Source organism: Mirounga leonina, unplaced genomic scaffold (genome assembly GCF_011800145.1).
Source record: "Mirounga leonina isolate KUSES-001 unplaced genomic scaffold, KU_Mleo_1.0 Mir_173, whole genome shotgun sequence".
NCBI classification, from domain to species: Eukaryota; Metazoa; Chordata; class Mammalia; order Carnivora; family Phocidae; genus Mirounga; species Mirounga leonina.
In genome coordinates this window covers 64,005,624-64,018,162 of record NW_023270447.1, presented here as the reverse complement: position 1 = coordinate 64,018,162, position 12,539 = coordinate 64,005,624, and the positions used below count along the sequence as shown (strand labels likewise).

The following is a 12,539-nucleotide window of genomic DNA, read 5'->3' as shown; positions in this document are numbered from 1 at the left end:
CAGTGATGGGATGTGATTGGGTAAAGGTATGTGAGGATGGATCTCAGTTTGACCGAAAATATTTGACTGTTTTTGAGAAGAAAGGAATTTGACGTAGAGTCTGTGTGAGTGTTCTTCTCAGCTACTGCCCCATTAAGAGGCAGATTCTGATAGAAGTAGAAAAAATCTAGGACCAGAAGGTCCAAATGCATCCCAATCTTAGTTTGACATAATCAACTGTTTTAGCATTAGCTGGGGGAAGAGGGGAAGGAACCAAGAACTATAATTACTATCAAATATGCTAACCAAAATAGCAGAGCCATCCAAAATAGAACCTTCCCAGTAAACACAGGTGTCATATTTCCCTCAATCTTTTTTCCTTCCTGCTTTCTGGAAAAAGTTATTTGCTTTCCTTTGTAGCTGGATATGCACCTATTAATGTGTCATGGTGCAAAGTAAATACAATATGACTAATTGGGTTCATAATGATGAACAAAATCTTTGTGAACCACGTAGAAGTTTGCTCTGACTTCAGGTGCAACCCCAACGTGTCTTTATTGATATCCCTAACTTGGCCAGGTATTTCAATATGAAATTTATCATGCTTGGGAGGAGCTTATTTTCCTCTTTAAAAAGATTAGTGTAGGTTGGCAAAGTTGAAGAAGAAGAGGAAAAATTGGGGGACCCACATTAAATAGCAGTCACATAGAAGATGTTCTTAGTTTTTCTTTGTTTCTGCATGACCCTTTAAAAGTTGGGTGTTTTGGGTTCTTACGCTTCTTTAGCTGAGCAAGTACTTCCTAGTTAACTCGACTCAACTGTTGCTGTCATGTTTAAGTATATATTTAAACATAAAACTGAAGCTACTCTTCAGTGTATGGGTAGGAAAAAGAACTGACAGAAAGAGAAGACAGTCTCATAAAAGCATTGTGATTAGAAGTATATTTTTAAGAGTGTCAATTTCCATTGTTGTTTCTAGCTGTAGGACCACTAACTGGGTTTTATAGCTTCTTTCTAAAGAATTTGAAATAGGATCAGCTCATATTTGTTGAACTATAATCCTTTCCAAATTGTCTGCATCTTGATTTATGATTTTATGAAATTGTCCCCAGTTTTGGCTTTACATCGTAGATATAAACCATGTTAGTGAAAATCCAGGCCTTTCTGTGTTGAAGAAATTATAATTCTAAGGAGGTGGACCTTTGTTACATGTAATTTGTTCATTTTCCTTTAATATGTCTATTAGTATGAGCAAGCTGCTGATGCAGAACTAGCTTGGGTTGCTGAAACAAAACGAAAACTGATGGCCCTAGGTCCAATTCGCCTGGAACAAGACCAGACCACAGCTCAGCTACAGGTACAGAAGGTAAGTGTAACACAGACATGTCCACTATGCCCTGAGCGAGTAGAATCTTCACCAGCTTAGAGTGATGAGAGAGTTTGACTATCCCTTTTTTTTTTTTTTAAGATTTTATTTATTTATTTGAGACAGAGAGAATGAGAGAGAGAGAGCACATGAGAGGGGGGAGGGTCAGAGGCAGAACTCCCCGCCAAGCAGGGAGCCCGATGCGGGACTCGATCCCGGGACTCCAGGATCATGACCTGAGCCGAAGGCAGTCATTTAACCAACTGAGCCACCCAGGCGCCCGAGTTTGACTATCCCAAGTGGAATAATGCAATTTCATGATGATGGATAGAGTTTAAAAATACTTGTTAAGATGAGGAAGGGATTCTTTGCTTTGTGAACAGGGAGCAGGAGGCCCATTAATTCAGGAAAGAAGAGTTAGCAGTTTTTTGGATGATTTTTAGGAGAGATGATACTTCTGTAAGCTACTAAAAGACAAGTACTGAAGATAGATGGAGAGGCAGAGAGTCAACCTTCATAGAACGGTTCTGATGTGGCTCCATCAGATAGATGGAGAGGCAGAGAGTCAGCCTTCATAGAACGGTTCTGATGCGGCTCCATCAGGTAGATGGAGAGTCAGCCTTCATAGAGCGGTTCTGACGTGGCTCCATCAGATAGATGGAGAGGCAGAGTCAGCCTTCATAGAACGGTTCTGATGTGGCTCCATCAGAGCCGGGAGTTTTTCGTAGATCGTGTCTAACATTTTGGTAACACAGACTGGGGTCCTTCTACTTCATGACCTAACTCTAGTTCACTTTCAAAGGCTTTCTCCATTGACATCATTCGACACAAAGATTCGATGGATGAACTCTTCAGTCATCGTGGTGAAATTTTTGGCACATGTGGGGAGGAGCAAAAAGCTGTATTACAGGTGAATTGCATTTATTTATTCACCATGTTGTTCTTGTCTTGACCATGATGAGTCAGTACAATTGTGAAATGATAAAGGTTTCTTCCTCTCCATTACTGGTAATGGTATTAAAGTGCAGCTTGATGTTCTGGGGGGGGTTCACACCCCTAACCGTGTGTGCACAAATGTCCAAATAGTCCTGTATGATGGGAAATACATTGCAAATTCATGTTCTTTATAATAGAGGAATTGCTTCTTCAGTCTGTAAGGATCTTTGAGTTACCTTTCACAGTGTCTGTGATCGATTTTTCAGAACCATATGCAGATACTCTTTCTTCAAGTCCTTCTAAATGATCAGACCAGTTTTGTTTAGGAGAGACCAGTTTTGTTTGTTTTCGTAAAGGCTGCAGTTAACCACTATTTCCTCAGAAATACTCAAATCAAGCTACTCACTTTAAACGTATGAAGCAAGGTGTCGGGTTTATGGAGACATTTTTGTCAGAGGAAAAGAGACAAGTGGAACTTGATGGGCAGAGAAGTCTGTCACAGGCCCTGAGATATTCTTTGTTGAACTGACCCGCTGTAATAATGCTGTGTCTGAAGTTGTGTGTCTTCACTAGAGGTTAATGCTGTGTTGTGCTTGCTCTGTTTGACTGTCTTTGAAACTACTTTCATGTGTTAAAAAGTCTAGAAACAATATGTATATATATGATAGGAAAAAATAGAAAATTCAGATAAGTATATGGAAAATATAAATCACTTGTAATTTTGCTCAATTAATCCATTTCTGAGCATTAAAAACTAAAGAAATTCTTTGGTTTTTAATGTATATACACCTACATTTTTCCTTAAAAGAAGGGTTCGTAAGAGTAATAAATGTTATACTTTGTTGTTCATAGGAAAAGACAGAGTCTCTAATACAGCAGTATGAAGCCATTAGTCTGCTCAATTCAGAGCGTTACACCCGCCTCGAGCGGGCCCAGGTCTTGGTGAACCAGTTTTGGGAAACTTACGAGGAGCTCAGCCCCTGGATTGAGGAAACCCGGGCACTAATAACACAGTTACCTCCTCCGGCCATTGATCATGAGCAGCTCAGGCAGCAGCAGGAGGAGATGAGGGTAAGGAGCATGTGGGTTTTTATTTCAATGCAGAACTGAACATGGGCTCCACGATTTATTTGAAAACAACATATTTATTAGTGCCTACCGGGTGTAAGTTCTGCGTTATGAAGTTAAGTCTTAAGCAGTTAGAATATCTTTGCACAATACAAACACATACCTGAATTCTTTCCCTTGTCCTTAATGTGAATGCATTAAAGAAAAGCATGGAGATGTCAGAGCCCTAGGCATTGCAGAAGTAAAGAACTAAGTAAACATCAAGGGAATTTTTCATCTTTCCAGCACAGTGGGATGTTGTGAGATGGGTGTGGCTGGGTGGCTTTTTCGATTTGGTTCGGCCCTAGATGGAGTGGGAACCATGAAGAAAGGGCAGAGAGCATTTGTGGCATGTAGTTTAGGGGAAAAGGGGAATCTATAGACACTTAATGCTGTTACCATTAAAGATAGTTTTTAATGTTTCTTTTATTTGTGGTTAATGGCTTGTGCTTAATTCCTTTCTCTGTGTTCCTATATGTAGAAGGATATAAACTGGAAGGAACCAGTAATAAAGTCAAGGAGTGGTTGGATTATTAGAAATGTTGCCATTTGTGCCTTGTCTTGCTTACTGTCTCTCAGTTTGGGGAGGGAGACAGGTATTTAACCATGTAAATTATAATATAGTACACAGAAGTATTTATATGTACAGAAGAGGGGGATTAGACTTGTATTGGCAGGGAAGGTTGGGGGAGTAAGAGAGGATGTGTCTGGGAAGGCTTCCCGAGTGATGGAACATCTAATAGCTTTTGAAAATTAGGAGGATTAGGTAGTGTTAGAACCTAAGACTTAGATGTTTGTTTTTTCTTTCATAAATGGTGAGATGCTGGGACTTGCTGGGTTTTAGCAATTCAGTTTGTTCCTCTCAAAGTTGATACGAGATCTGATCAATATTTAAGCAAATAAACTGGTATAAAAACACTCACTTTATTTTTTTACATAGCAACTCAGGGAATCCATTGCCGAACACAAACCCCATATTGATAAGCTGCTAAAGATAGGTCCACAGCTAAAGGAGTTAAACCCCGAGGAGGGGGAAATGGTGGAGGAAAAATACCAGAAAGCAGAAAACCTATATGCCCAGATAAAAGAGGAGGTGCGCCAGCGGGCACTGGCCCTCGACGAGGCTGTTTCCCAGTCAGCTCAGGTATGTATGTGTCTTAACTCGTGATCCCTTCAACACTGCCCTGGAGTCTAAACAGGTCTCTGTGTCAGGTGTGCCCCTGTGGTCTCGAATGTCTAGACCAGCGTGCTGATGATACATCATCAATAGACCAGGAACCTTTGCCTGTCTACATTTTCGTTCCAAGGAACATTGGTATACTGACGCTGTAGTGGGGGTAAAACTCATCTCGGCTGGTATATATTTTCTGTTGACAGTTTCCTTGAAAACTTTATATCGTGATGAGTCTTTAGCAGGGATGATTTTGGATAAATTCATCTTGAAGCAACAAATGTGTCAAGACAAGTCCGATTCCTACTTGGCTTGTTACATTTGAAATTTAGGGAACGGCACATTAGTTTTCTTACTCAAGAGGCCACCAGCAGTGGACTTTAAAGCATGTAACTACATACTTTTCAACTAATATATTACTGTTAGTGGTATTTTTGTCATGTCTGGGTATTTTATTCCTATGTTTAGTCTCAATATTCTTGGTTAATATTTGTACTTACTCAAGTTTTTCCCCCCACCTTCCGTCCCATCTCTCACTCACATTGTGGAATGTGTTACTTTGTGTTGTTGCTGCCTGCTCCTGTCTTCCCCACATCGTCACATTTCATTGTTGTGTTGACCGCGCCCACCATTACAGATTGCAGAGGTAAGGTGCCCACCCCCACTGGGATTAGGGGGTTCTTATGAAGCTTGAGAATTGAGAGAATTTACCTATAAGGGAATTTCCTTAACTGTAGTGGAATAAGTTTTGTTAGTGTGGTTTATTATGCCAGTCTCACTAGGGGTGAAACCTAGAAGTGAGGGAGTGGTGGGGAGTGATTTTGTTGAGGAAGTCCCACTGTGTCTTCCCTGTAAGACACTTAGAGTTGACAAGCCTTATTCTAATGAATCCAGAGTTGGTTCTGGAGAGCTTTTTAAGGGGGCGAGCTTATCTGCATGGCTCCCTTTTCCCCTTTCTCTGCTTCAGATTGTAAATGAAAATTTTATGATTATAGTCATGTTATTCAAATACCAGAAAAGTGGGAAGGTAAATTGTTCTTTTAGAATAAAGATAGATTTGACCTTCCTTGATTACCTTCCATCATTCTGACATTTTCCCTTCTCACTATTACATATAGTGGGTTATTAAATTGCATGCCATGTTACTTTTAATCTCCAAATCATGTGGCATATTGAGTTCCCCATTCATGTACACAGTTGGTGGAGGGCCTCTAACTTGTTGGTCTAATCTGTTGCATGCAACTGTCATCTGAGATGTTGACACACTGACTCTCACCAGTTTCATGGTCTTGTCCCTTTCTTGTCACACTAGTTGGAATAGGAGTATTGTGACAGCACTAAATGAGTTGATTTCTGGCATATCTTTTGTTTGTTTGTTTTGAAAATAAACATTTACTTTCTTTTTTTGATGGGCCAGCACTGGTATGCTATACCCAAAACAGTTTCTTAGGCCAGCCTAACACTTGACAGCCATCGGGCTAGGCTGAATGCAAGTTATCCTAAATAGTAGTAGATTTATACCCTGGCCTTATTCCCTAACATTTCCCCCAGAAGTATGATGAAGTATTACTGTGAAGGCTAATGGTCCAACATTTGTTTAGTTCCATGATAAAATTGAGCCCATGTTGGAGACTCTGGAGAATCTCTCCTCTCGCCTGCGTATGCCACCACTGATCCCTGCTGAAGTAGACAAGATCAGAGAGTGCATCAGCGACAATAAGAGCGCCACTGTGGAGCTGGAAAAGCTGCAGCCTTCCTTTGAGGCCCTGAAGCGCCGTGGAGAAGAGCTCATTGGGCGATCTCAGGGAGCTGACAAGGATCTGGCTGCAAAAGGTGCTTGATGAATCTAAATTTTTTTTTTTTTTTTTTAGTAGCCTCCACGCCCAGCGTGGGGCTTGAACTCAAGACCCTGAGATCAAGACCTAAGCTGAGGTCAAGAGTCAGATGCTTAACCTAGTGAGCCACCCAGGTGCCCCTGAATCTAATTAATTTTTAAAGAAAATCAGTAGAATAAATTCTAGGCTGTAGTTACTGTAGCATCCTACCAGATACATTTCATTGAATGTGAAGGCAGTCCCCAAGTAATGAGTATTCCACAAAGTCATTTGGAAGTCATTTAGAATTCAGAGCACATCTCCCCCATTGAAACAAGATTACAATTGGTAGTTAGATTCCCAGGCCAGGAAACAAATGCTCCTTTAACCCCTAATATGAGTAAGCTGCAGTATCCATAGTAGGTGGAACATAACTACCTTTTACAACACTTGATATGGGAAACAAAGCAAGTTTCAACACACAACAGTGGAAACAGAGTTCTCATCTCAGCCCCTTTATAAGTTAGGTCTTTTGTTTTTGTTTTTTTAAAGATTTTATTTATTTATTTCAGAGATAGATAGTGTGTGAGGAGAGGGAGAGAGAATCCCAAGCGAACTCCCCACTGAACACAGAGTCAGGTGCAGGGCTTGAGATCATGACCTGAGCCGAAATCAAGAGATGCTCAACCGACTGAGCCATCTAGGTTCCCCTCGGTCTTTTGTATCTTAGCAGCACCTTTATATTAGATGATAACTCATTTCTACATTACCTCTGTGGTAATGTGTAATCTCTTTCTGTGGGAGACCAACATAAGTGGAAAATACGAATGTCAAAATAATAAATAAAGCAAAGGTAGAAAACTGTCCTTCGCTTTAAATTTTTAGAGCTTTTTAAAGGGTAAGAACTAGGTGAAATTTCTGATGAAGTAGATCCAAGTACTTAGAAAGTCTCATTCATATCTGTTCTTTATTCCCTCAGAAATCCAGGACAAGTTGGATCAAATGGTATTCTTTTGGGAGGACATCAAAGCTCGGGCTGAAGAGCGAGAAATTAAGTTCCTTGATGTCCTTGAACTTGCAGAGAAGTTCTGGTATGATATGGCAGCTCTCCTGACCACTATCCGAGATACCCAGGACATTGTCCATGATTTGGAAAGCCCAGGCATTGACCCGTCTATAATCAAACAGCAGGTGGAAGCTGCTGAGGTGAGACAGAAACAAAACCCCATCTCTTATGTGTTTGTCCTCTAGAAAATCATTTGATCTAAGCGCTAACTGCTTACCTGGTCCTACTGCCTTAAAAGGTGGTAGTGGTGGTGGTGGTGGTGGTGGTGGTGGTGGTTATTTATTTAAAAGACTTTTTCCCACTTGAAAAAATATGTGCTCGTTATAGTAGAGATTTCTTTCTTTTTAAAATATACACGTTGTACCACTTGTATAGACTCATACAACCTCCATTATTGTGATATAGGACAGTTCCATCACTCAAAGGTAATTCTCCCATCAATTTTAAACTTCATTCACATTAGTAGAATGTGCTTTCTGATTTTAGTCCTCTCTAGTGTACATTATTTCTCAGGTAAATTTCTTTTTTTTTCCCCCAAGTAAATTTCTTTAATGTAGAAAAATAGCAGATAGAAAGAAAATAAATTCTGGATTCATCATCCAGAGATAACAATTGTTACTTTGACATACCTTTTTCTAGCCTTTTTGGAGAGCCTGGTTTTTACTAAATGCATTTTTCACCTCATTTTGTCTCTTTAGTGTAAGCCATTTCCTGTCTTGATATTTTGTCTTGCTTTTATTTCAGCCGTTCTCCCCCCTCCCTGCTCTTGTCATTGCCAGTGCATGAACCAGTTTTTAGGATCTGGCACAGAACTGACTTTCTCCAAGATTATATAGCCTAGCGTTTCTATGATGTTAGTCTCTTAGCTCTTAAATTGGTGCCTTGTACAGGATTATTTTATCCTTGTTGATATACTTCCCTGTGATAGATTTTTTTTTTTTTAGATTTTATTAATTTATTTGAGTGAGTGGGAGGGAGAGAGAATCTGAAGCAGACTCTTCGCTGAGTACAGAGCCCGACAAAGGGCTCAATCCCACAACCCCCGTGATAGATTTCTGGCTGTAGATTATAACCTCTTGGAGGCTGGAAGGATGAACCTTTGGTAAACTATTAGCGCTCACTAGACCTTTCCTAGACTATTTTATACATACTGTGATATATATAAATATATTTCAAACATCTATATTGTGTGTGTGCGAGAGAGTAAAGAGAAATGAACCGAGTGTGAAGTTTCACTGTTTGGGTAGGTGAAATATTAAGGACATTGAAGGCTTTCGTGAAATTGACAGTTCTGTTCTGTTCAACATCTGCTGTTGATAAGGGTATAAATTACATTTGCAAAGTTTGGGAAGTTCTGTTCTGCTTTCTGTTTTGGCTTATGTTCTGTTCATTTACATGTAGACTATTAAGGAAGAGACCGATGGTCTGCATGAAGAATTGGAGTTTATTCGAATCCTTGGAGCAGATTTGATTTTTGCCTGTGGAGAAACGGAGAAGCCCGAAGTGAAGAAGAGCATTGATGAGGTCTGGGAAAAATGGATATGGAATTTAGATGAAACATTAGTGGACTCACACTGAAGACTGGTATTAATTAAAGAATCTGTTTTTCCCCTAGCTGAATAATGCCTGGGAGAGCTTAAACAAAACCTGGAAGGAGAGGCTAGAAAAGCTTGAGGATGCCATGCAGGCCGCTGTGCAGTATCAGGACACTCTTCAGGTGAGAGGCCACAGCAGAAGGAAGGTTCAGTGTTCTTTCTGTCATATTCCAAAGCCAGCATCAGCGTGGATCACCTTGCAGGACTTGGAGCATTCTCAAACCTAAGACAGTGCTGTTTCGGTATTTCTAGCCTAAGTTTCCCGCTCCTGATGAGAAAAGTACTGATCTCCAAATTTCTGCTCTTCTTGCCGTGTTTTCCATCATCACCTTTATTCTCAGGGTGGCCGTGCAGTGAAGCTGGTCACACGGTGTGAGTCCTTGCTTGCCGGAGGTTCCAAACCCAGGTTGCCTTAAAGCACAGCCTGGCACAGTACGTTCACCACATCCTGAGCTCGCTAGGTGGCCATGACAAATGCTAACTTTTATTCACAGTTTTTCCAGAGTGTAGTTCATTTTGGACATTGTCCTAATAGTGCTGGCTCCATTCTTAAATCTCCATGTTACTGGAGTAAAGATCATTATTCCTTTACCTCTGCCCCCACCCCACCCCCCCACCTAAAAACACAAACAGCACAGGGTACTTTGATTTTTGTCTGCTTATGTCAGCAGAGATGATGTTAATTCTCTCCCAACAGCTGGTGCTTTTTTTAGCTTTTGACTTTTTGTATCTTTATTTTAGGCTATGTTTGACTGGCTAGATAACACGGTGATTAAGCTCTGCACCATGCCCCCTGTCGGCACTGACCTCAACACTGTTAAAGATCAGTTAAATGAAATGAAGGTTTGTGACTGGGAATGGCTTTTGAAGAAGAGTTGTGTTTTCGTTTTTAAAGACTTGGTTTGATGTTAACATGAAGTATGTCTTTGGTAGGAGTTCAAAGTGGAAGTTTACCAACAGCAAATTGAGATGGAAAAGCTCAATCACCAGGGTGAACTGATGTTAAAGAAAGCTACAGATGAGACGGACAGAGACATTATCCGAGAACCGTTGACGGAACTCAAACACCTCTGGGAGAACCTGGGTGAAAAAATTGCCCACAGACAGGTGAGGCAGGTGGTAGAGTCCACCAGTGGACAACCAGCTACTGTTTTCTAAGTTCCTGACAAGTGTTTCCTTTTTATCTTTTTTGAGTAGCACAAACTAGAAGGTGCTCTCCTGGCCCTTGGCCAGTTCCAACATGCCTTAGAGGAACTAATGAGCTGGCTGACTCACACTGAGGAGTTGTTAGACGCTCAGAGACCAATAAGCGGAGACCCAAAAGTCATTGAAGTTGAGCTCGCAAAGCATCATGTAAGTGCTCTTAGTTTTCAACTCTTAGCCTATTGGTTTGAGACCAAATACTGTCACCAGAAGCCTCCTGATATTGTGTGCACCGTAGAGAACCAGGCTTGATGATACCTGTGGAAATAAATGATGATGTTCAACATTCTTTTAGGTTCTAAAAAATGATGTTTTGGCGCATCAAGCCACAGTGGAAACAGTCAACAAAGCTGGCAATGAGCTTCTTGAATCTAGTGCCGGAGATGATGCCAGCAGCCTAAGGAGCCGTTTGGAAACCATGAACCAGTGCTGGGAGTCGGTGTTACAAAAAACGGAGGAGAGAGAGCAGCAGCTTCAGTTGACACTGCAGCAGGTACGTGTGTTGTCCCGGCCAGGTGGCTGGGGCTGTGCGCGTCGCCGCGTCCGGAGGAGCACCTATCTGAGCCAGTCAAGGGAGAGCACTGTGGAATAGAATCCCCTCCACCTGCTCCACTCCATGTCTTAAGAGGAAGGTCAGTTCCATGCTGGAACTTGTCTGGAAAGAATACCTTTGATTGTGAGTGGTTGTTTTTGGATTTGTCTGTAGCCTAGTCTCTTCAGTTACTATTCAAAGTTAGTAGATCTTGGCTACAACAAAGCTTGCTCACAGATTCGGCTATTTCTTGCATTGAGTCAGGGTCCGCCCCCCCGCCACCATCCATCTGTCAGTCAATTCATCAAGTTATATCAGACATCAGTGATAGGTTACAGTGAAGTCCAAAGGATTCTGCTAGATTCTAGAAATAACTATATTGGCTCCATGCTAATCCAGCAACAGACCCACCCTGAGAGCAGCCCAGAATTCCTCCCTCAGGATAGGCTCCTCATATGGTCATTTAGGAAGTTTACTCTTGAAGCTGAGAATTGACTGCTGACCTTGCTGATGTGTCTTTTCTCAAAGGCTCAGGGTTTCCACAGTGAAATTGAAGATTTCCTCTTGGAACTGACTAGAATGGAGACCCAACTTTCTGCATCTAAGCCCACAGGAGGACTTCCTGAAACTGCTAGGGAACAGCTTGATACACATATGGTAATAGACATTTCTTGAAGTTGAACATAATGCCCTATTCAGCAGCTCCTTACTGTTCACAGACCTGTATGTATCTGGGAGTCTACAAAGTATGCATTTTTATCGACAATATAGTACAACCTAAGGATTGTTGCTTTTATGTGGGCATTAATAGCCCCTACCACGGGCAGCAGTGGTGACAGGGAAGCTGGACTGGAAATACATTGGTGAGCTGGTAAATTTTGAGTTGGTCAGTCTGTTGGCATAAGAATATTGATGTAAAGGTGAGAGCATCAAGAAGACAAATACATAGGGCGCCTGGGTGGCTCAGATGGTTAAGCGTCTGCCTTCGGCTCAGGTCATGATCCCAGGGTCCTGGGATCGAGTCCCGCGTCGGGCTCCCTGCTCAGCGGGGAGCCTGCTTCTCTCTCTCTCTCTCTCTCTCTCTGTCTGTCTGTCTCTCATGAATAAATAAATAAAATCTTTAAAAAAAAAAAAGACAAATACATAACACAGATGTGTCTCTACTTAGGAAAAGAGTGTTTGGGGGACTTAGGGAAATCAATAGATACAATATTTTAAGAAAGGGACTAAGAAAAAAAGGCAACATAATTTCTAGGCAACTATTTCAGGAAACGGAGAAATAAATTATTGGGGTCTATTTTTGTGATCTCTGATCCTTAAAAAGATCCTCTTTACTTGATAACAAAATTATTTTAATTTTAATGAAGAATGGTAGGATTCATTGCTCAGCAATTGAATTGAATTCAAAAGAAAGGGTTTTAATCAAGAATGAGACCTTCCTGGACTTTTCCAATTGTGCTCATAAATCTGTGGGTGTCTCTCAGGGAATTGTCATTGCCAATCTCTTTCATGCCCTTTTTTTTTTTGCAGGAACTCTATTCCCAGCTCAAAGCCAAGGAAGAGACTTATAATCAACTGCTTGACAAGGGCAGGCTCATGCTTCTAAGCCGTGACGACTCTGGGTCTGGCTCAAAGACAGAACAGAGTGTAGCTCTCTTGGAGCAGAAGTGGCATGTGGTCAGCAGTAAGATGGAAGAAAGAAAGGTATCACCACAAAATACAGGGTGTGATTACTGGGCTTGAGTAGTTTGCTTGGCGATTGCATGTAAT

General features: G+C 41.2%; 1 protein-coding gene across 14 annotated transcripts in view; it reads left to right on the top strand.

Moving 5' to 3' along the window:
* The window catches only part of MACF1 (microtubule actin crosslinking factor 1), a 324,108-nt gene that overhangs the window by 278,876 nt on the left and 32,693 nt on the right, over positions 1-12,539 (top strand). For 11 of the 14 annotated variants that reach the window (XM_035018976.1, XM_035018975.1, XM_035018964.1 and 8 more), the window contains 15 exons: positions 1,226-1,345; positions 2,148-2,255; positions 3,134-3,352; positions 4,329-4,532; positions 5,197-5,205; positions 6,161-6,392; positions 7,353-7,579; positions 8,841-8,963; positions 9,055-9,156; positions 9,776-9,877; positions 9,968-10,141; positions 10,232-10,387; positions 10,533-10,730; positions 11,298-11,426; positions 12,300-12,473. In XM_035018976.1, coding sequence (XP_034874867.1) covers positions 1,226-1,345; positions 2,148-2,255; positions 3,134-3,352; positions 4,329-4,532; positions 5,197-5,205; positions 6,161-6,392; positions 7,353-7,579; positions 8,841-8,963; positions 9,055-9,156; positions 9,776-9,877; positions 9,968-10,141; positions 10,232-10,387; positions 10,533-10,730; positions 11,298-11,426; positions 12,300-12,473 — 2,277 coding nt within the window. The remainder of the gene's footprint in view (positions 1-1,225; positions 1,346-2,147; positions 2,256-3,133; positions 3,353-4,328; positions 4,533-5,196; positions 5,206-6,160; positions 6,393-7,352; positions 7,580-8,840; positions 8,964-9,054; positions 9,157-9,775; positions 9,878-9,967; positions 10,142-10,231; positions 10,388-10,532; positions 10,731-11,297; positions 11,427-12,299; positions 12,474-12,539) is intronic. The other 3 variants (XM_035018973.1, XM_035018974.1, XM_035018963.1) reach the window with 2 other exon arrangements.